Below are 23,405 nucleotides of genomic sequence, written 5' to 3'. Positions count from 1 at the left end.
CTATGCTGTAATTTCTATCATTCTAGGATAATGGGAAACCTGAGAAGGTACTTGGGGTGGGTTTGCATTTTTTTTGACAATAAACTGTATTTACATCTGTTGACTGTAATTGAGGATGAAAGTACTGTTCGAAGATTCGGGGAGGAAATCTCTGCTCCCTGAAGCAGGGGTCAATAGGTGATAGACCCCTATCATGGCCTCTGGATGGAGTTGGCTTAACAGGTTAAACGGCCATTTCTCGTTCTACATTGGAAGAAGTTGGGTTGGTGAGGATTGAAGGGTGCCGGTTTCTTGATGAGCCGAGACAGTACAGACCGAACTGTAACTTAAATGGTTAGAAATGTCAAAGCTGAGAAATGTTGCCGTTCCAACATTTAAAACTAATTTGCGGCTGCTCCTTTCTAGTTTTGTCTAATTTTGTAATGTAGTAAGTCTGCATCATTGGGGTATGCTAACGGCTTGACACCACAAGCAAGAGGTGTTTGGATTTTAACTTAAAACAAATAACTTGTGATCAGATTTTGACCAGTTCAGCCAATGCTCTGCCCAACTTGAATCCCCTCTCTATAGAGCCTTCCTGGTCTCCGTGTCCTGTCTAGTGGCCTCTGCCTAATCTGACATTGGCTTATCTGCCCAGCCACCTGATCCTGAATAGCCTCATATACGGAGTTACATAGATAAGTGTGGCATTGTTTGTTTATCGTCTGCCTGGTGCACTGGCAATATGAGAGGGTGAACTTTGGACAGTATTACTTAAAGCAGTAAATTACTTCCTAAATATTAACTAAATTAAACTTTTTTGTTTGACCTTTATTTGTGTTTCTCATCTATCATCTGTTCGTGGTATATCTTGTCCGGTAACAACAGAGCCGCTTGTACTGGAAAAGTCATTGGGGTTTAAAAAATGTGTTCTTGGGATGCTAGAGATGTCAGCAAGTGCTGCATTTATTGCTGCTTCATAGTTCTCGAAGATATTTGGTCTCTACCTTGTCTGGGACTGGAGTCGCGTGTAGGCCAGACCGGTCCCGGGTGGCAGGCCTCTTCTCTGAAGGAATTGGTGAACCAGTTGGGTTTTTATGACAATCCGACCGCTTCATGCCCGGTTCGTTTGGTGCTAACTCGCCAGCTTTATTGAATTCAATTTCACCACTTGCCATATTGAGCTTGTTCGGCCAAGACTATAACCACTAACACTACAGTGCACAACTGATGTTCCTACTTTTCAAATTGTTGCAATGGATTATGCTCTTCATAGAATCAAAGAAATTTACAGCACAGAAGGAGGCCATTTGGCCCATCGTGTCCGCATCGGCCGACAAAGAGCTACCCAGCCTAATCCCACTTTCCAGCTCTTGGTCCGTAGCCTTGTAGGTTACGGCACTTCAAGTGCACATCCAAGTACTTTTTAAATGCGATGAGGGTTTCTGCCTTTACTACCCTTTCAGGCAGTGAGTTCCAGACCCTCACCACCCTCTGGGTGAAAATATTTCCCCTCCAATCCCCTCTAAACCTCCTACCAATTACTTGAAATCTATGCTCCCTGGCTGTTGACCCCTCTGCTAAGGGAAATAGGTCCTTCCTATCCACTCTATCTAGGCCCCTCATAATTTTATACACCCTAATAAGGTGTCTCCTCGGCCTCCTCTGTTCCAAAGAAAACAATCCCAGCCTATCCAATCTTTCTTCATAACTAAAATTCTCGTAATCTTCATAAATCTCCCCTGTACCCTCTCCAGTGCAATCAAATCGTTCTTGTAATGTAGTGATCAGAACTCTGCGCAGTACTCCAGCTGTGGCTTAATTAGTGTTTTATACAATTCAAGCATAACCTCCCTACTCTTGTATTCTATGCCTCGGCTAATAAAGGCAAGTATCCCGTATGCCTTTTTAACCATCTTATCTAACTGGCCTGCTACCTTCAGGGATCTGTGGACCTGCACTCCAAGGTCCCTTTGTTCCTCTACACTTCTCAGTGTCCTACCATTTAATGTGTATTCTCTTAGCCAACATGTAAAACAGCATGGATTTTAATAGTAATCGTAATGAATAGATGGGCCTGGGTTTAATGCAGGAACTGAAGAGTTGCATCAGCTAGATTATGTGATCAAGTCCCGACTCCGAGCAAGAGTATTACCAACTGAGCCAAACTGATGCGGAGCTCCTCTGTGGGCCAGTGAGTGGTTTTACTCAGTCGGCCTTTGGAGCAGCTCCACAACGACTAATGATTTTCCCAGTGCTTTTCATTGTTCCCATTTCTTAATGAGTACATTTCATGCAACGTAGCGTTGTGCTTTTATGTCCCTAGATGTTCGACAGGGATTAATTGGTGTGGGTTTAATAAATATGGAAGACCGTTCAGGACTGCTCACACTGGATAAAGGTAAAATTTGCCTCAAAACTCTGCTCGTTACAGCTGGTATTTTTGTAACCCAGGTTCCCTCGTCTAAAGCTGTAATTAATCCATTTCAGATTACAACAATATTGGCAAATTCTTGAATCGAATCCTTGGTATGGAGGTGCACCAACAGAACGCACTCTTCCAGTATTTTTCAGACACTTTAAGTGCTGTCATTCAGAATGCTAAGAAGAATGGAAGATATGATATGGGAATTTTAGGCAAGTCCTTGGTTTTATACTGTCCTAATTAAAAGTTTATTACCCGACAGTTGCTGATTTGCTTCTGTTTTTGGACAGATCTGGGTTCTGGGGACGAGAAGGTCAAGAAACTAGAAGCAAAGAAATTCTTAACTCCAGGGTATTCCGTATCAGGACGTGTTGAGCTTTATACTGTAAGTGTCTGACCATTTGGTGTAATGGTTTGTATTTTGTATCCTCTGCTTTCCTCCCCTATACCCTGGAGGTGCTGATTTCTCACCTGATGTACAGCGTGCCAGGTCTTCCAAAGTTGTGCCGATCCTTCAAAGGAGCCAAGTCCTGTCCCTGTCCACGTGTAAACCTCCGGTGGGAGTCGTAACTCCTGCCCAGCCTGGGATCAGCACCAACCACAGATCTTCATAGCTCAACTATTTACTGGTTGGGAATGGGACATTTTCCCATTTGGAGCAAACAGTAACATCTTGCATCCTAGGCACAGAATTACCAAAAAGAAATACAAATGTCTCAAAAGGCATTAAAGGTTCAAATGTCTGAATAGAATTTGTGATAGATCAATTTGTGCAGTTAACGTTTGGCTTTGTGGAATGTAAAGTGTTTTAACAAAACATCTGTTTTTGTAGATAAGTGTTGAACGAGGGATGTCCTGGGACGAAGCTACGAAGATTTGGGCAGAGCAAATGGGAACAGATGACGGCTTCTATCTGTCAATGCAGGTAATCGAGGAGAGAGAAATGGAAGGAGTGACCGCTCAAGTGATGGTTACCAGGGATACGTTGGTATTCCAAGAATCACTTTCTACATTACTGTAGAGTGATGGTCACCTTTTAGTAAGCTGGAACTGATGACATTGAACAGCGCATAGTATGGTTCAATTTACTCTCCTGCCTGTGTTTGTTTTCCCCTGTGATTGTTTGTGGAAATTGTACTGCAGTAGAAATAGAGATCCCTATAATCATAGGCAGTCCCTCGGAATCGAGGAAGACTTGCTTCCACTCTTAACATGAGTTCTTAGATGGCTGAACAGTCCAATACGAGAGCCACAGTCTCTGTCACAGGTGGGGCAGATAGTCGTTGAGGGAAAGGGAGGATGGGACAGGTTTGCCGCACGCTCTTTCCACTGCCTGCGCTTGTTTTCTGCATGTTCTCGGTGATGAGTCTCGAGATGCTCAGTGCCCTCCCGGATGAGCTTTCTCCACTTAAGGCGTGTCTTTGGCCAGGGTCTCCCAGGTGTCAGTGGGGATGTTGTACTTTATCGGGGAGGCTTTGAGGGAGTCCTTACAACATTTCCGCTGCCCACCTTTGGCTTGTTTGCCGTGAAGGAGTTCCGAATAGAGCACTTGCTTTCGGAGCAAGTGCTTATAATAACCTAGTAGCAAGTGTCTGGTTTACAATCCTGTGGTACATTCAAGCCACGATGTTGATGGAGACGCTAGCCTGCCAGGTTCAGCCACTGTTCAGTGGACTGCATTTGTGAGTTAAGCTAGCCAAGGCATGACATTAGATCATTGAGAGCTGCATTGGTGAGGTCTACAGTCCTGTGTTAGTACAGACTAACAGCTGAAGAATGCAACATGGAAATTGCAAATATTGCAGGTGCTGGATAATGAAACAAAAACAGGCGGATGTGGGAAATGGTCAGCCAGCATCTGCAGAGAGCTGAAATGAGCTGGTTTCAATAATAAAAACAGAAAATGCCTGAAATACTCAGCAGATCAGGCAGCATCTGTGGAGAGAGAAACCCGAGTTAACGTTTCAGGTCAATGACCGTTGGTCTGAACTGGAAAACGTTAGAGATATTACAGGTTTTACACAAGTGTAGGGGCAGGGAGAGGCAAGAACAAAGGGGAAGGACTTGTGGTAGCTGGTTTCGCTGTAATCCTTCCAAACAGAAGTGGTCTGCACCCAAAATGTAAAATCGTCTGTTCAACTTACCTGCTGTATGTTTCCAGCATTTCTGTGTTACAGCATGGAAATTGTAGAGGGGGTTGGGTGATTGATTGGGTGGAGGAAATGGAACAATGGGAATTATTTTTTTTTGATCCCAAAGAAATCAACTGCTTGCCTTGAACATCAAATGTCTCCAGTTGCACATCACATGGGTGAGAACAGACTGAGTGGTAGTGAGAGAATTGGGACTGTTTGACAGCAGTTATTTTGAGGAGGCTTTTAAAGGCAGGGAGAGATGTAGAGTGGGGGTAGAGGAGTTTGAATCTGAACCTTTTTATTGCAATGCAACAATTTCTTGCAATTCTCGAACATCTAGCCTGAGCCTGAGTGAGATTAGCAAACACCCACCATTTCACTTGATTCGAAGTGTTTAACTTCGGCCCTGATACAGCACCATTATACAGAAGGTACAGAATTCAATTGGAGAAAAGTTGGTTGCTCTGGAGCTAGTTAATTTTCTAGTTTAACTAACTACTGTTTGCTGACATTCTGTGTGTTTTGCGCTTAGCGTTAGAAGGAAGCTACCTACTGGTTGGATAATTTCCAAGAGTGTAATTTTTGGGAAACGTTCTGTTTTCTCGTAGACGAAGATTTTGGGGAAACAGAACCAGTTAGAACAACGCAGTGCGCTTTTTGCAGCTGAACAGTATTTGTTGTTTGGCTCACCGTCTCCTTTAGCTGGGAGACCATCCAGTGCAAACTTTTCAAAATAATGTTCACCGAAACTGAATTTTTCCTCCGATAAATTCTGGTTCGTGGCGTGTAACAAGAACATTGAATCTTGGCCATTGAGCTCAAATAACTCAAAGCAGGAACTTAGATGGAAATCCCTGGATTGGAGTTTAATGCTCCACGGGAAGAGCTGTTGGGATACTCTGCACATCCTATCTGTCTTGAATATTCTTAAATTGCAGCAGACTGTTTTAATCAATCTTAAGGTGTGTTGGAATTGTTCAGACTTGCTACGACAACTAGAAGAGTGAAAAAAGAGCAGAGCTCACTGGTGGGTGGTGAATTCCCTGTCACCAAACACTTGCAAAGCTGATTGTTGGCGATGCAAAAACTGTAGCTAACTCAAGGAAAAACTCTTGAGGAAATTCCTCTTCAACTCGCTTAAACATTGAAGCAAGCTCCAAGAGACCACTGCTGCCCGTGAAGTAGCACAGGGTTAACTAAACCCAGCTCCCCTGGATATGTCAGGACTGCATGGGCCCAGAAAGGATTCTTCTTTATCCATGTAAATCCCCTTCAGAATTTTTTAAAACACACAATTAGAAAATTTGGTGGTTTCCCTGGGAGTATTTATTCCAGGTGAAAATCAGTATTACAAACTGATTGGGAAATGTGTGAATTCCATGATACTGCTGAAAGCTGAGTGCCATCAGACTGGTATACAGCACCTGCTTAAAACTTTAAATGGCCTACTTCTGCATTTTCTAATCTTAAAAATCAGTTCTGATGAAGAGGTAAAACATTAGATGTTAGATTCGATTCATTACTGGGTGCCGATGAGTTGTGAAATTCACCACCTAGACCAAGTGGCTCTTGTCACCTGACTGGCCTGTTTTGGACAAGCTGTGAATTTTTGCTGCTAAGCCTACTTCATAAAAGGAATACAATTTAGCCAAGTAGATTCTGTGTTTATCGAGCTCTGCCCGTTTCCACAATAAACAAAGGAAGTGTGGCTCAGGAACTGTTGCTTTTCCATTCTACCCACAAATGTAGAACTTCTCCATTGGGCAGGAATGATGTCATCTCCATTTCCAGAGAAACACTAATTTGTGACCTTTGTCCTTTATCCAATGGTCAAGCCATTGAGGATTGTTTCTGAAAAATGGCGCTCGCTTTATTCCTGCAAGTTTTCAGAAGGTGCAATTTATACAGAATTTATGTAAAAACCATTGAAAATTATTGTATTTGTGTAGATCTTCGTATTTGCATTTACACACACTGAAACTGGGAGGCCCATCAAGGGTCACACTATCCATTAGACAGTCGCATTCCCCCCCCCTATATTCCTTGTTGAGTTAATTCCTGGGGATGGTATGAATCGCATCTCCAAAACCCACATTAACAAATGTAGTTAAAAGGCAGTATCTGGGAATGTAATTTATTGGTTTTGTATGTTTTGTCACAAAATGGGTTACAGTGGCGTACTGTGAATAGCCAGTTTATCTTCAGTGAATAACAGCTCATTTAATTATCTTCTTTGTTCCAGATAAGGAATAATAAGAAGACGGCAATTCTGGTCAAGGAAGTTAACAGCAAGAAGAGACTGTTCATGATGTACAGACCAAACACTGGCAAACAGCTCAAACTAGAGAATTATATTGACCTAAAAAAGAAATATAAAAAGGTAAAGGAACATGGACTAAAATGAGTGAATTGATGTACATTAAGCAAGATACTTTATTAGAACATTAAACTAAGCCCACTTTGGCGATCATATTGTCTAAATCCTGAATTACCTTGTTCCCTCATTGCAGGACCTGGCATAGGTGAAGCACTGCTGCATTAGTCGTGTTTTTATTTTAACTTGCAGTAGAATGTATTGATGTCTTCATTGTCGCCGACTAAAACTGGGGCTGGCAGGAAGGGGAAAAAAAAATTTTAATTGAGAAGTGTTTCTGATTTAACTTAACCTTTTTGTAACTATCTTTTCAGGTAGCCTCTGGGGAAGCAGAGTCACATTGGTTAGAACAGTACAAATCATCTGCAGACACTTGTACTCACGCGTATTGGTAAGTATGGACACACAACAAAATGGTTAAAATGTTTCTAAAAGTGTTAATATTTTCCTCTAATTGTGTCAATACTGCCTCAAATTCCCCTCCATCCCCTCTCGCTACCCTCGCAAATTACTGCCACCCCCCACCCCATCTCCAGCTTCCATCTCCTGTCCAAAGTCCTTGAACATGTAGTCTCCTCTCAAATCTGTGCCCACCTTTCCCACAATTTCATGTTTGAATCTTTCCGATCAGATTTGTGCCATGGCAGTGCAAAGGTCCAGACCAAAGTCTCACCTGAAATTTTCAGTGATGTAATATCCCTCCTTGTCCTTCTCAATCTCTCTGCAGCCTTTTACATAGTTAACCACACCGCCAACCTCCCCCCCAAATGTTCTTGTGTTCTTATTTAACTTCTCCTCTGTGGGCCTGCCATGGTATGGTTCCACTCTTACCTATCTGATCATAGCCAGAACATCTTCAGCATTGGTTTCTCTTCCTGCAGAGTCCTCCAACGATCTAACATTAGTGGCCATACCTTTAGCTGCTTGGGCCCCATGCTCTGGAACTCCCTCCCTAAACCCCTTCACCTCTTTCTCCACCTTTAAGACCCTGCTTAAAACCCACCTCTTTGGTCACCCTCCTGATATCTCCTTTGGCTCATGTCCATTTTTTTTTATTGCACTTCTCTGAAGCGCTTTGGCATGTTTTTCTATTCATGGTACTATATAAATGCACATGTTGTACCTTACAATGGAGAGATGACTTTGTATATGTGCAGTCTTGTCTTCCAAACCACATTTTTGTGAATAGTTTAGAATTTTTTTTTCCCCCAAAAAAATTGGTGGGTTCTTTACTATGACCAATTTTGTGGGACAGGTGATGAGTTTCAGTACCCTTGTCCTTCAATGTCTGAAGAGATGTAGCAGCACTGCCAGTTAACTTGTCCTCTCATACAGACTTCTCAACATACAAAGACAAGCGCCGATATCTGAACATATTTGTGCAGCAATTCAGTACTGGACAATAGATGTTGGGTGGCTTCTCTAAGGGTGATGTGCTGTCACTGCGTAGACAACTCCAATTTAAATCACCAGTAATTCGAGCTTTTTCCTCTCAATCAACTAGTTCTGTTATTCTTGGTTGTTTACTAGATGGCTAGGAGTTGGAATATGCAAGAATACCCCTTTGAGTGATGGAATACAAATTTTCTGTTTAGAGTGGCAGTGACATACTTGGAAGACTGGCTGTTGGGACTGTCGAACTTTCCCAAAACTACAGGAGGAAGCATTACATAGAAACATAGAATTTAGGTGCAGGAGTAGGCCATTCGGCCCTTCGAGCCTGCACCGCCATTCAATGAGTTCATGGCTGAACATGAAACTTCAGTACCCCATTCCTGCTTTCTCGCCATACCCCTTGATCCCCCTAGTAGTAAGGACTACATCTAACTCCTTTTTGAATATATTTAGTGAATTGGCCTCAACAACTTTCTGTGGTAGAGAATTCCACAGGTTCACCACTCTCTGGGTGAAGAAGTTTCTCCTCATCTCAGTCCTAAATGGTTTACTCCTTAGACTGTGACCCCTGGTTCTGGACTTCCCCAACATTGGGAACATTCTTCCTGCATCTAACCTGTCTAAACCCGTCAGAATTTTAAACGTTTCTACGAGATCCCCTCTCATTCTTCTGAACTCCAGTGAATACAAGCCCACTTGATCCAGTCTTTCTTGATATGTCAGTCCCGCCATCCCAGGAATCAGTCTGGTGAACGTTCGCTGCACTCCCTCAATAGCAAGAATGTCCTTCCTCAAGTTAGGAGACCAAAACTGTACACAATACTCCAGGTGTGGCCTCACCAAGGCCCTGTACAACTGTAGTAACACCTCCCTGCCCCTGTACTCAAATCCCCTCGCTATGAAGGCCAACATGCCATTTGCTTTCTTAACCGCCTGCTGTACCTGCATGCCAACCTTCAATGACTGATGTACCATGACACCCAGGTCTCGTTGCACCTCCCCTTTTCCTAATCTGTCACCATTCAGATAATAGTCTGTCTCTCTGTTTTTACCACCAAAGTGGATAACCTCACATTTATCCACATTATACTTCATCTGCCATGCATTTGCCCACTCACCTAACCTATCCAAGTCACTCTGCAGCCTCATAGCATCCTCCTCGCAGCTCACACTGCCACCCAACTTAGTGTCATCCACAAATTTGGAGATACTACATTTAATCCCCTCATCTAAATCATTAATGTACAGTGTAAACAGCTGGGGCCCCAGCACAGAACCTTGCGGTACCCCACTAGTCACTGCCTGCCATTCTGAAAAGTACCCATTTACTCCTACTCTTTGCTTCCTGTTTGACAACCAGTTCTCAATCCATGTCAGCACACTACCCCCCAATCCCATGTGCTTTAACTTTGCACATTAATCTCTTGTGTGGGACCTTGTCGAAAGCCTTCTGAAAGTCCAAATACACCACATCAACTGGTTCTCCCTTGTCCACTCTACAGGAAACATCCTCAAAAAATTCCAGAAGATTTGTCAAGCATGATTTCCCTTTCACAAATCCATGCTGACTTGGACCTATCATGTCACCTCTTTCCAAATGCACTGCTATGACATCCTTAATAATTGATTCCATCATTTTACCCACTACCGATGTCAGGCTGACCGGTCTATAATTCCCTGTTTTCTCTCTCCCTCCTTTTTTAAAAAGTGGGGTTACATTGGCTACCCTCCACTCCATAGGAACTGATCCAGAGTCAATGGAATGTTGGAAAATGACTGTCGATGCATCCGCTATTTCCAAGGCCACCTCAAGTACTCTGGGATGCAGTCCATCAGGCCCTGGGGATTTATCGGCCTTCAATCCCATCAATTTCCCCAACACAATTTCCCGACTAATAAAGATTTCCCTCAGTTCCTCCTCCTTACTAGACCCTCTGACCCCTTTTATATCCGGAAGGTTGTTTGTGTCCTCCTCAGTGAATACTGAACCAAAGTACCTGTTCAATTGTGGCAATAGGGAACAGAAAATTGTTATTCATTTGGGAGGAGGCAGGAGACAGCACAGTGGTGATGTGGAGCTCCAGCAATGTGTTGATGCATGGGAACTAGCAAGCTCATGCTAGATGTTTTATTACGGGGAGAGAAAATTGAGAACAACCATCGAGCTGCATCTGAGTCTGGTCTGGGTTAAACATTCGGAGAGAGCTGGAAATTGGTTTCCAGTTTGTTCAATTTCATTGATGAAGGAACTAGTTTGTAATTTCCAATCAAAACCCCTCTGGCGTTTGATTTGTGACGGCAGTGAAAATGAGTATCTTTTGTAACATCATGCCAACGTGATCATTTGATTGTTGAGAAATGGTGCAGCAGGAAGGGATTTAAATTCCTAGGACATTGGAACCAGTTCTGGGGGAGGTGGGACCAGTACAAACCGGACGGTCTGCACCTGGGCAGGATCGGAACCAATGTCCTAGGGGGACTGTTTGCTCGTGCTGTTGGGGTGGAGTTAAACTAATATGGCAGGGGGGTGGGAACTTATGCAGAGAGACGGAGGGAAATAGAAGGGGGGCAGAAGCAAAAGATAGAAAGGAGAATAGTAAAAGTGGAGGGCAGAGAAACCCAAGGCAAAAAAGCAAAAAGGGCCACATTACAGCAAGATTCAAAAGGGGCAAAATGTGTTAAGACAAGCCTGAAGGCTCTGTGCCTCAATGCAAGGAGTATTCGGAATAAGATGGATGAATTAACTGCGCAGATAGCAGTTAACGGATACGATGTGATTGGCAGCACGGAGACATGGCTCCAGGGTGACCAAGGCTGGGAACTCAACATCCAAGGGTATTCAGCATTTAGGAAGGATAGACAGAAAGGAAAAGGAGGCGGGGTGGCGTTGCTGGTTAAAGAGGAAATCAATGCAATTGTAAGGAAGGACATTAGCCTGGATGATGTGGAGCTGCGGAATTCCAAAGGGCAGCAAACGCTGGTGGGAGTTGTGTATAGACTACCAAATAGTAGTAGTGAGGTTGGGGACAGCATCAAACAAGAAATAAAGGATGTGTGCAATAAAGGTACAGCAGTAATCATGGGCGACTTTAATCTACATACAGATTGGGCTAACCTAACTGGTAGCAATGCGGTGGAAGAGGATTTCCTGGAGTGTATTAGGGATGGTTTTCTCGACCAATATGCCGAGGAACCAACCAGGGAGCTGGCCATCCTAGACTGGCTGATGTGTAATGAGAAGGGACTAATTAGCAATCTTGTTGTGGAAGGCCCTTTTGGGGAAAAGTGACCATAATATGGTAGAATTCCTTATTGAGATGGAGAGTGACAAAGTTAATTTGGAAACTAGGGTCCTGAACTTAAGGAAAGGTAACTTCGGCGGTATGAGGTGTGAATTGGCTAGAATAGACTGGCAAAGGACACTTAAAGGGTTGACGGTGGATAAGCAATGGCAAACATTTAAAGATCACATGGATGAACTTCAGCAATTGTACATCCCTGTCTGGAGTAAAAAATAAAACTGGGAAGGTGGCTCAACGATGGCTAACAAGGAAAATTAAGGATAGTGTTAAAATCAGGAGAGGCATATAAATTGGCTAGAAAAAGCAACAAACCTGAGGACTGGGAGAAATTTAGAATTCATCAGAGGAGGACTAAGGGTTTAATTAAGAAGGGGAAAATAGAGTACGAGAGGAAGCTTGCAGGGAACATAAAAACTGACTGCAAAAGCTTCTATAAATATGTGAAGAGAAAAAGATTAGTAAAGGCAAACGTAGGTCCCTTGCAGTCGGATTCAGGTGAATTTATAATGGGGAACAAAGAAATGGCAGACCATTTGAACCAATACTTCGGTTCTGTCTTCACAAAGGAAGATACAAATAACCTTCCGAATGTACTAGGGGACAGTGGGTCTAGTGAGAAGGAGGAACTGAACGATATCCTTAATGGGTGGGAAATTGATGGGATTAAAGGCCGATAAATCCCCGGGTCCTGAGTCTGCATCCCAGAGTACTTAAGTGGTCCTAGAAATAGTGGATGCATTGGTGGTCATTTTCCAACAATCTATCAACTCTGGATCAGTTCCTATGGACTGGAGGGTAGCTAATGTAACGCCACTTTTTAAAAAAGGAGGGAGAGAGAAAGTGTGTAATTATAGACCGGTTAGCCTGAAATCGGTAGTGGGGAAAATGTTGGAATCCATTATTAAAGATGAAATAGCAGCCCATTTGGAAAGCAGTGACAGAATCGGTCCAAGTCAGCATGGATTTATGAAAGGCCAATCATGCTCGACGAATCTTCTGGAATTTTTTGAGGATGTAACTAGTAGAGTGGACATGGGAGAACCAGTGGATGTGATGTATTTGCACTTTCAAAAGGCTTTTGACAAGGTCTTGTACAAGAGATTGGTGTACAAAATCAAAGCGCATGGTATTGGGGGTAATGTGCTGACATGGATAGAGAACTGGTTGGCAGACAGGAAGCAGAGAGTCGGGATAAACGGGTCCTTTTCAGAATGGCAGACAGTTACTAGTGGGGTGCCGCAGGGCTCAGTGCTGGGACCACAGCTATTTACAATACACATTAACGATTTAGATGAAGGAATTGAGTGTAATATCTCCAAGTTTGCGAATGACACTAAACTGGGTGGCGGTGTGAGCTGTGAGGGGGACACTAAGAGGCTGCAGGGTGACTTGGACAGGTTAGGTGAGTGGGCAAATGCATGGCAGATCCAGTATCATGTGGATAACTGTGAGGTTATCCATTTTGGGGGCAAAACCACGAAGGCAGAATATTATCTGAATGGCGGCAGGCTAGAAAAGGGGGAGGTGCAACAAGACCTGGGTGTCATGGTTCATCAGTTATTGAAAGTGGGCACGCAGGTACAGCAGGTGGTAAAGAAGGGCAAATGGTATGTTGGCCTTCATAGCTAGGGGAGTTGAATATAGGAGTAGGGAGGTCTTACTGCAGTTGTACAGGGCTTTAGTGAGGCCTCACCTGGAATATTGTGTTCAGTTTTGGTCTCCTAGTCTGAGTAAGGACGTTCTTGCTATTGAGGGAGTGCAGCGAAGGTTTACCAGGCTGATTCCAGGGATGGCTGAACTGACACATGAGAGACTGGATCAACTGGGCCTTTATACATTGGCGTTTAGAAGGATGAGAGGGGATCTCATAGAAACATACAAGATTCTGACGGGACTGGACAGGTTAGATGCGGGAAGAATGTTCTCGATGTTGGGGAAGTCCAGAACCAGGGGACATAGTCTTAGGATAAGGGGTAGGCCATTTAGGACTGAGATGAGGAGAAACTTCTTCACTCAGAGTTCTTGACCTGTGGAATTCCCTGTCGCAGAGAGTTGTTGATGCCAGTTCATTGGATATATTCAAGAGGGAGTTAGATATGACCCTTAGGGTTAAGGGGATCAAGGGGTATGGAGAGAAAGCAGGAAAGGGGTACTGAAGGAATGATCAGCCATGATCTTATTGAATGGCGGTGCAGGCTCGAAGGGCCAAATGGCCTACTCCTGCACCTATTTTCTATGTTGTGCAGTGGTTCCTTGACGTGTACGAAAGATTGATGTTACCTGAGTCCCGCATTGTCTCTGACTGTGTTGGAGTGAAAAATCCACATGGTCTTCATACAGAAGATACGAGAATGTGGAAGGCACTGTCGCAGAAGCAGAATCAATTGAGATGCCCAAAAGAACGATAAATAGATAGTTGGCAAGTAAGAGTGTTCGAGGATATGGGGAATATCTAACTACAGTAAGTGCCAGAGCAGGGTCAGTGGGCCATGTTAATGTTGTGAAGGAACTGCAATGCACCAACAAGGTGGTGTGTTTTCCCCTCAACATTGTTTCTCGTGGATTTGATTTTGATTGGATGGTGCCGTGTGTTGTCTGTGTTACGGATTTTCATTTGTTTAAGAAATGTTATTTTCCTGGTTTTCCCAGCCAGAGCCTCTGATAACGAAGCTTGCTATAATTCCACCACGGTCCATCTAGGAGTTACCCATAGGTTTAGTAGATGTTGGATGTTGGGATTTGGACCAAGGCTGCATATGTTGGAGCCAGAGCTGTAGCTATATGTTAGCCATTTTAATTCGGCTGTATATATATTAAAGTTCATCAGTAATGTCATTAATTCTGTGTTAACGTGGAAAGAAGTTGCGAGTGGGGAAAGATGTCCACCTCATTCCTCTGGGTACAGGCTTCAACTGCAGCCATGTCCTGGTGTACTTCAAATCCACAAGTGTCTTTGAAAACCAAAATGCTCCTTTTGTAACTTATTTTTTTTATCTTAATAGGCGTGGAAACTGCAAGAAAGTAAGTCTTGGAATGGTTTGTGAAGTTGGGCTGCGGTGCCGCACATATCACGTCCTCTGTGGTTCAGTTCTTAGTGTCTGGACAAAAGTAGAAGGAGTCTTGGCCTCAGTGAGTGGGACAAATGTAAAAATGCAGATTGTACGATTAAAAACAGAAGATGGGCAAAGGATTGTAGGTGAGTGTGCAATGGAGATTAGCATTCTACAGAAAGTGGAAACACTGCAATTTGCTTTATAGTGAGGCTGGCTTGTAATTTGCTTGTCAAAAAATGCAATGAATCAATTACTGTCAGCTAATCTGTGACTTCTGTTGCCTAGGCCCTAAGCTCTGTAATTCCCTGCCTAAACCTCTCCACCTCTTTCCTCCTTAAAACTTGCCTCTTTGACCAAGCTTTTAGTCACCTGCTGTAATTTCTCCTTATGTCTCTCGGTGTCAAATTTTCTATCTTATAATACTCCTGTGAAGCGCCTTTGGACATTTAACTATAAACTACATTAAAGGCGCTATATATATATATATATACAAGTTGTTGTAGTAATTAATCGTAGGTGTGGTGACTACCACATTTGTTCCTGAGGGGATCTTGTAGAATGATAACCACATGGCATCGTGTAAATAATGTGGGTGTGTAAAATTAGGGCAGTTTGTTCTTTTATCCATATACCCATCACATATTCCATTCTGGATTTTATTTGAGTTTTCGACCCTTGGCGGAGTGGAGAATCCCTTTAACCTTCTATGTATTAAGTCGCTAGTAATCTTTAGCTATTCGACTGCTGGGTCCCATAGCCAGCGGCCAGATGAAGATAAAATTGACCATTCATTGGAAGCCGAGGGAACCTGTTGTTTTCTGTAGGTCTTGGCGACTCCCAACTCTCTGCCAGGAAAGTGCTGCCCTCTTTGATTTGTAGAACCACACTCCTGTGATATACCATGCAATTGTCACATCGGCACTTCCGTCCTTGTACATTTTACAAGTCACAACATCATTGGTTGATATCATGATGTAATTATGTTGCACAGTGGACAATTTATCATGGCTGCTTTGCATGTGTTTTCACTTTGAATACACTTTGCTCTCTGTTGCTCGAGACTGGTAGCGCTTGAAGCTAAATTGAGGAGAGCAACACTCTTGGTCTACTCTCCTAGTGAACCCCTTTGGAGGTAGAGCTTTTGTTATTGGCTTCTGAGCAGTGCGGTGCTTACTTGGGTCCTGGGTAGGAAATATCACTGGGTCATTGGTCCCTCTTTGTATCACACTATCTTCCTTGTTTTGCTTTGTGATTGATTTGTTCTGAGTTGTCACCATTTAAAGACCTGAAATATAAATTCCCCAGTTGCCGTGGTGGGATTTGAACTCGTCTCCGGATCATTTGTCCAGGCCTCTGGATTGCTGGTTCAGTAACAACCACACTGTTACCGTACCCCATTGTGTATGGTGTTTCATACATCGGGTTCAGAATTCAATAGAGAACCAAGCTAAATACAGAAAATAGAGAGAACTGAAACGGGAAATAAGAGGGGAAGAGAGTGTATGAGAATTGATTAGTCGGTAACATAAATGGGAGAGCCTTTTATAAAGGTATAAACAGTAAAAGGGTAGTCAAAGGAAGGGTGAGGTTGATTAGGGACCAAAAAGGAGATACTGTGGAGACTGAGGGCATGGCTGTGGTACTAAGAGTATCTGTCTTCAGTAAAGAGGAGGATTCTGCTAATGTCACAGTAAAGGATGATGTCAAGAAATTGGATTGGATAGAATAAAAATAGATAGAGGTATTAAGAAGATAGGCAGCGCTCAAAGTAGAAAAGTCCCCCAGTCCGGATGGGATGCATCCTATGTTACTGAGGGAAGTAAGGGTGGAGATTGCGGAAGCTCTGGCCACAATCTTCCAATCCTCCTTCGATATGGGAATGGTGTCAGGGGACAGCAAATATTATACACCTGTTCAGAAAAGGGGAGAGGGATAAACCTGGTAACTACAGGCCAGTCAGCTTAATGGTGCTGATGAATCTTTTGGAGTCATTAATCCGTGACAAAATTCATTGGGATTTGAAAACTTATGGGTTAATAAATGAAAGTCAGCACTGATTAGTTAAAGGCAAATCTTGTTTGACTAACTTGATCGAGTTCTTTGAAGTAACGGAGAGGGTTGAGGGTATTGCGGTTGTGTTAATGGACTTAAAAAGGCTTTTGCTAAAAAATAAAATTGTGAACAAAATTGAAGCCCATGGGATTAAAAGGACAGACAGTGGGTCAGTGGTTACGAAATTGGCTAAGGGACAGAAAGCAGAGTAGTGATTGGTTATTTTTCAGACTGGAAGGAACTATACAGTGGTGGCTCCCAGGGGTCGGTATATATATTATCACGAATCTACAACTGGGAGCAGGCAGAAGTTAACCCTTACCGAGAGGTAATCAATGCCTGAAAGAGTAGTGGAAGCCGATTCAATAATAACTTTTGAAAAGGAATTGGATACATGCTTGAGGGGAAAATTGGCAGGGGAATGAGGCTAATTGGATAGCACTTTCAAAGAGCCTTTGCAAGCACGATGGGCCGAATAGTCTTCTGTGCTGTATTATTCAATGACTCGAATGTATGCAAAGTAGAACGATCCTCGAAGAAATCATATGATAAAACCAAGCAGTCATTATTCATGTAATCTGATATCCAAAAATAGATGTGATTTTTAGTGCAGTTTATTTTCTAGAATTTGAAGTATTGGTTCAAACATGATTTTAAACTAGTAAATCTACCGAAACCCTCTGTTCCTAATGGCCAGGCATAGTTTCATTGGGAAATTACCGTACCAGATTTTAGCCCACTAGAGGATATATCTACATGCACAAAATATGCCACAAGCTTGCATTACTAACGCTCAGCTTACTGTCAGATTGGGACATTTGCAATCTCGCTTGCAGGCACTACCTTCAGTTTGAGGAGCAGCCAATCTCTATCAGAGTTCTTCGCATGGCAAGCAGGTCCATTCTTTAGTGTCTGCCTAAACCAACATGCTCACATATCACAGCACTGATAACAGTGAGGCAAGGGCTTTATGGCAGATTTACTCTTTGGCAAAAAAGACTTGGGTTTCACGACCACCAGACATCTCAAAGCGCTTTACAGCCAATGAAGTACTTTTGCAGTGTAGTCACTGTTGTAATGTAGGAAAAGGTATTTGACGCAGGCTGGTGGGAAAACTTGCTTCATTTAATATGTGGATTTCTATAGAACCTCATCACATTTTTGAAGAACTTGACCCAGTCAATTACCATTGATATGTAGGCCAGAGACTGAAACTTTCACAAGAATAAACTTATTTAGTACAATCCTTTCTCAGCCAGATTTGAACATACTGTTTTAGTATAAGAACTCTAAGAATTCAAGTACATTGTTTGCCACCCAGTAATGCCAGAGCTTGACTTCTCAGTAAGGGTTGGCTTCTGCCTGCTTCCAGTTGTAGATTTGTGATGATTGTGCTCATGAGCTACTCCACTTTGGGTTTCCCTTTGCTGAGCCCAGATTCATACCAAGGTTTGGAGAGGCAAACTTTTTGTCGGTTTCAGGAAGTCCGAGATCAGACCCAAGAATGTGTCAAATTCCTCATCAATGCTCTGAATCCATCACTCACATTGTTTAGTCTTTTCCTATCCTGGAAAGAAAGATTCCTCCTCACTGACCAACAAGGAAGGAGCCTTATTTCTGTGATTGGGGCGGTGGCTGAATACAGGCTACTGATAGAATCCCATGTGACTGAAGCAGGCAGCCCTGAGAGATTGCCTGCTTAATTTTGTATCTCATATCCACGTGTCTTCATGTTTAAATGTTGTTTTGGTTCGTTGGTTGGTAACTCGGCTGCAAAACTAGTCGTTATCTTCACTGAAATGCTTGGGTTTGGTGACCCTGAAATCTGAGCCAACGCTACTTTCCATCTCCGATAATGTAGGTTGTGATCGCACCGATGCACTTTTAATTGTCTTTAACCTACATTTTCTAACTTTGTTTTAACAGGTTTGATCATTCCTCAGAACTGTGTGTCTCCATTGATGAACATTCTGTCAACGTCAGACCAGTCACAACAGCTGGCTCTGCAGCAGCAACAGATGTGGCAGCAGCTTCACCCTCAGAGCATGAGTCACATGAGCAACACATAGTGACTGCTGGGCTGCACATACCGGGGCTAACCTTACTTGAAAACTGTAAATTACAGAAGTGCACCACCGTGTGACCTTCACTATTTTCAGGAATTCAGGGTCGTGTTCCAAAGAGATTCCTTGATTAGTGAAGTATCGGTGACTGTAGTGAATCTGGGATTACCTGTAATTAAATCAGAGACAAGTTCTGATTAACAAATGGGCGACAGTTGAAGGCCAAGAAGTTTGGACGTTTTACTTTCTTTCTCCCTCCTGAGACTCTTCATGTTAGCACTTTGTTCTTTACTGACACTAGCTGCTATAATTCTCCACTTCCATTTCTACTGTTCAAGTAATGGAAAGCAATGTGTGCATGTGCACACCAGTCAAATGCTTCACCTTCGAATTAATTTCACTTAATTTCCCATGTCCTGTTTTGTAGCATTAAGTGAGGACATTTTGTAATGTCTGTTACAAATGCGAGTGCACTGGTTCTGGAGACATGCCAAGGGCTGTGTTACTGTACGTACCGAGAATGTTTCATGTTAAGTACAAGCTTATTGGACCCTGTAAAATTCTTCCTAACTCTGGGCTGGGTTTGTAAATCCTGCAGTCTTAAGAGAACAAGCATTCATTCAGGGTTTGATTATCATGCATATCCTAAAAGCAGGATGTAAATATGATACAAAAATTTGCAAAAATCCTGGCCTATTTATAAAAAAAAAGGCAGTATAATTGAAAATTTATGGGGGGATTTAATTACTTTATACAGAGCTGTTTTGAATATGTTGATATGCTTTCTTTCTCCACAATGTGTAATTTCTGGGTAACTGCAAAATGTATGTTCTGTATTTCAGTGTTTCATAGCACAATCTTAAATTATCTGGTGATTTTATATTAAAATTCTGAGAACCACTTTAACAGCTCCATCATATTTAATCACTCATCTAGTATTGCTTACTCCTTTTCAACCATGCAATTTTTTTGCTACACTTGCTATTGTTTAGATTACATCTTTCAACATAGTGGAGAGCAGTTTTTAAATAAAAACTCATTTGTGAAGCTTAATGGAATATTCCGGATGACGGTACGGTAATCTCGAGTGCATGTTAAGTTGTGGCTGATGTGGGAAGTTTAAACACCCGTCAGTCATAAAATATCAAAGCTAATAATTCAAGTAAGAAATGTACATCTCATACTCCTGTGTTCTTCCGATTCACAATACGTTGGTTGCACGTTTTACTCATGCTGGTGAAGCCGATTGCTTAGTCGGGCTGTGAAATGTAAGAAGGGAGCCTCTGAAGATAACTGCACCATGTGTGGTTTCCTCACGTGCTGTTCACGCAGTTCAACGCTGTTAAGTATTTTAACAGAGCGTAGATATTACTTCAGTTAGTCAGACTTGTACTGTACAAATGTGTATAGTCTCAGCTATCAATACTTTGTTTTGACTATAAATAGTTTTGTCAACTTTATCAGAATAGCGAAGGAAGTTTTGCCATTTCATGTCGGCACAAGTTGCACTACTGAAGATACTGAATTGTTTGTAACTATATTTAAGTTTAGAATTGTCAATAAATACGTTACTGCAAGACACAGGCCTCTTGCAGCAGACTATTAATAAATCATATTGTATTAATGGAAACTAGTGGTGTAGAGTTTTTAAAAAGATGAGAAAAGTGATGACGTGCATTCTGGAGGATACAGAGCAGGATCCAGATTGTTGTGTGCGTGTATCCCGACGGAACAACACTGAAGTAATTAAAAATACAGTTGAATATTCAATGTGAACTGGTTACGCTGCCCAGTTTTGCTAATATTGCTGTGGTGAGTATTGAAATTGTGTGGAAAGTTTCCTCATTCATCCAGTATTCCAATTGGGAGAAGGGGAGGGAGGAGGAATGTGTTGACTCTGACTTTATCACCATTGCTGTTTCTAGAGGCTAGCTTCCCTCTCTGCTCTGTATAACTGGAATTTAAATCATTCACACCAATTCATGCCCGACCATTCAACTCTACGATGTTGTCTCCTATTTTAGCTCGAGCTTCGTGAGCTTCATTCTCCACTTGAAGGTCCATCTTTATTTGCCATTTGAATAGGACATCACAAAGTCACACCCATGCTATATACTTCAGTGTGTATCCCAGTTAATTCCTCTCCAAGTCAGTCAATTTCACAGATCCGTATAAAAAGAAAGTGTTTTGTTTACGGATCCTTGCCATTATATTTGACCAGAGTGAAGGATATTCAGTCTTTGGTAGTTTTGGAAATGTGCCCACATTCAGAGCTTCCTATTTCTATTTCACTTCCTGTTGGCCTCAACTACTATCTCTTTCAAAATAACTAGTGTGCTAAAATAAAATCTTTGATACAAAAAACAGGGTTGATGCCAGCAAGGTTTATGTAATAATTTTTGGGAGCAATGTCTTTTTTTATTGTATTTTTCTCCCCCCTCTTTCCCCCCCCCCCCCCCCCCCGCCATTTGTTGACTAGTATGTGAAGGTTGAGCTAGATTCAAAGGATAAGGAAGACCGAAATATAGTAGGCAAGGTCGTGTTAACCAACTGGTTTACTTCAGCTAAATATTAAGGACCTTTTTGATTAGAACTGCAGCAATTGATATGACAGAGCTACATTTGGGAGGGGAATTCTGTGACTTATTCTGCAGTGGTAAGTGAACATTGAACCTGTGAGGGAAGCTTTGTTGAGATTACAGGCCACTAAGATTGAGGTTAAAAACAGAAAATGCTGGCAACATTTAGCAGGTCTGGCAGCATTTGTGGAGAGAGAGAGAAACGGTTAACGTTTCAAGTTGATGACCTTTCATAAGATTAAGGGGAGAAAAGGGCCTTGTAAGGCAATGTGTCATGTATTTTTAATAAGATAAGAAATAGGAGCAGGCCATTCGATCCTTCGATCTTACTCCGTCATTCAATAAGATCATGGCTGCTCTTGTACTTCAACTCCACCTTCCCTCACTATCGCCACTTGATTTACTTGTATCCAAAAATCTATCAATCTCTGCCTTGAATATATTCAAAGACTGAGCATCTGCAGCCCTCGGGTAGAGAATTCCAGATTCACAACCCACTCAGTGAAGAAATTTCTCGTCTCCATTCTAAATGTCCGACCCCGTGTACTGAGACTGTGACCCTTAGTTCTCAACTCCCCAATGTGGGGAAACATCCTCCCAGCATCTATCCTGTTTAAATCCCAATTTGTGATGAGCCACTGCTGAATTTTGTATATATTTTAAATCTTGGAATCTAACTAGCTTCTGGGGGTAAATCTTGGCTGGAATGGAAAAGCATCTTTACCATCGCAGTGTATTATACACATGAAAATAGATCAATTAACATTTACAGGTCAAGTCTTTACAAAACTCTTTCCTCAAACTATTTCCCCTCTGCTCCTCTCTGCCTTTTTAATTTATGCATCAGCATGTTTTTTTGAATCCTCAACCAAGCTCTGTAGAGACATTAATTGGTGCCGAAAATATCCCAGAACAGCTACAACAAAATGCTTTGTGTGTCCTGATCGGAGTATCCTGCAGTGCTTGTCTTATTAGATGCATACAACAGTACTGTGCTCAGATTGCCAAACGATAAGGTCACCTCTAACTCCAAAGTTGTCAGGCTGGGATGAAAGAGTCTATTTGGCAATATGTTGCATAGTATTGGAGAAATTACAACATGGAAACAGGCCATTTGGCCAAACCAGTTGGTGTTTATCCTCCACATGAGCATTATCCTAATCCTATGGGCTTGCCTTGTTTCTAGATCCCTTTAATTTACCTTCAACAACCTCTCTAACCTTTTTTTAAATGTTGACATGATCTTTGTTTCAATCACTAACTGGTAAGTGCGTTCTACAAACTGCTGTGTTAATTAAAATAAATCGTACTCTCCATCATTGGAGGTCAATCATCACAGCCCCAGGACGTCGCTGCAAGAGTTCTTCAGGGCAGTGTCAAAGTCCCAACCATCTTCAGCTATTTCATCAATGACCTTCCCTCCATCATAAGGTCAGAAGTGGGGATGTTTGCTGATAACTGCAAGAGAGAATCTAACCATCACCTCGTGACATTCAATGGCATTACCATCAGCGAATCCCCCACTCTCAACATCCTGGGGGTCACCATTGACTAGAAACTTAAGTAGCAGTCTGTGTCCATTGTCCGGGGGTCCCACTCCCTTTCCCCAGTATGTTGACCTGTGTCTCGGGTGGGGAGAGAGCCCGGGACTCGGTGATGAAACGCGGCTTCATTCTGCCCAGTGTCATTTTAACATCCAGGAATTGGGTGGGAGGCGGATTCGCTCCTGTATTAATTGATGCGAATTATCGTCCAACTAAATGTTATTAAACAAACCAGTTGGTTCTTATTTTGAAGCAAACTTCAATATTGTGTCTTACTCCTGATTTGGGATACACTGGGAGTAATGGCACTTGATCCACTGGGGAGTTACACAGGTAGTAGTGGCTCTGGATACAGTTACAGCAGGAGTACATAAGAAATAGGAGTCCCTCGAGCCTGCTCCGCCATTCAATAAGATCATGACTGATCTGATTGTGGCTTCAACTCCACTTTCCTGCCCGCTCCCATAACCCTTGACTCCCTTATCATTCAAAACTCTATCTCCG

General features: G+C 42.5%; 1 protein-coding gene across 4 annotated transcripts in view; it reads left to right on the top strand.

Moving 5' to 3' along the window:
- The window catches only part of sbno1 (strawberry notch homolog 1 (Drosophila)), a 100,184-nt gene extending 79,782 nt beyond the window's left edge, over window positions 1–20,402 (top strand). For all 4 annotated transcript variants that reach the window (XM_070888162.1, XM_070888165.1, XM_070888161.1 and 1 more), the window contains 8 exons: window positions 2,306–2,380; window positions 2,470–2,616; window positions 2,695–2,789; window positions 3,237–3,329; window positions 6,782–6,919; window positions 7,228–7,304; window positions 14,613–14,806; window positions 18,642–20,402. In XM_070888162.1, coding sequence (XP_070744263.1) covers window positions 2,306–2,380; window positions 2,470–2,616; window positions 2,695–2,789; window positions 3,237–3,329; window positions 6,782–6,919; window positions 7,228–7,304; window positions 14,613–14,806; window positions 18,642–18,784 — 962 coding nt within the window. In that variant the 3' untranslated portion in view covers window positions 18,785–20,402. The remainder of the gene's footprint in view (window positions 1–2,305; window positions 2,381–2,469; window positions 2,617–2,694; window positions 2,790–3,236; window positions 3,330–6,781; window positions 6,920–7,227; window positions 7,305–14,612; window positions 14,807–18,641) is intronic.
- The last annotated feature ends 3,003 nt before the right edge of the window (window positions 20,403–23,405 follow it).

This window comes from Pristiophorus japonicus, chromosome 8 (assembly GCF_044704955.1).
Source record: "Pristiophorus japonicus isolate sPriJap1 chromosome 8, sPriJap1.hap1, whole genome shotgun sequence".
Classification (NCBI taxonomy): Eukaryota; Metazoa; Chordata; class Chondrichthyes; family Pristiophoridae; genus Pristiophorus; species Pristiophorus japonicus.
The sequence above is the reverse complement of the archived record's forward strand: the minus strand, read 5'-3'. Positions and strand labels throughout refer to the sequence as shown.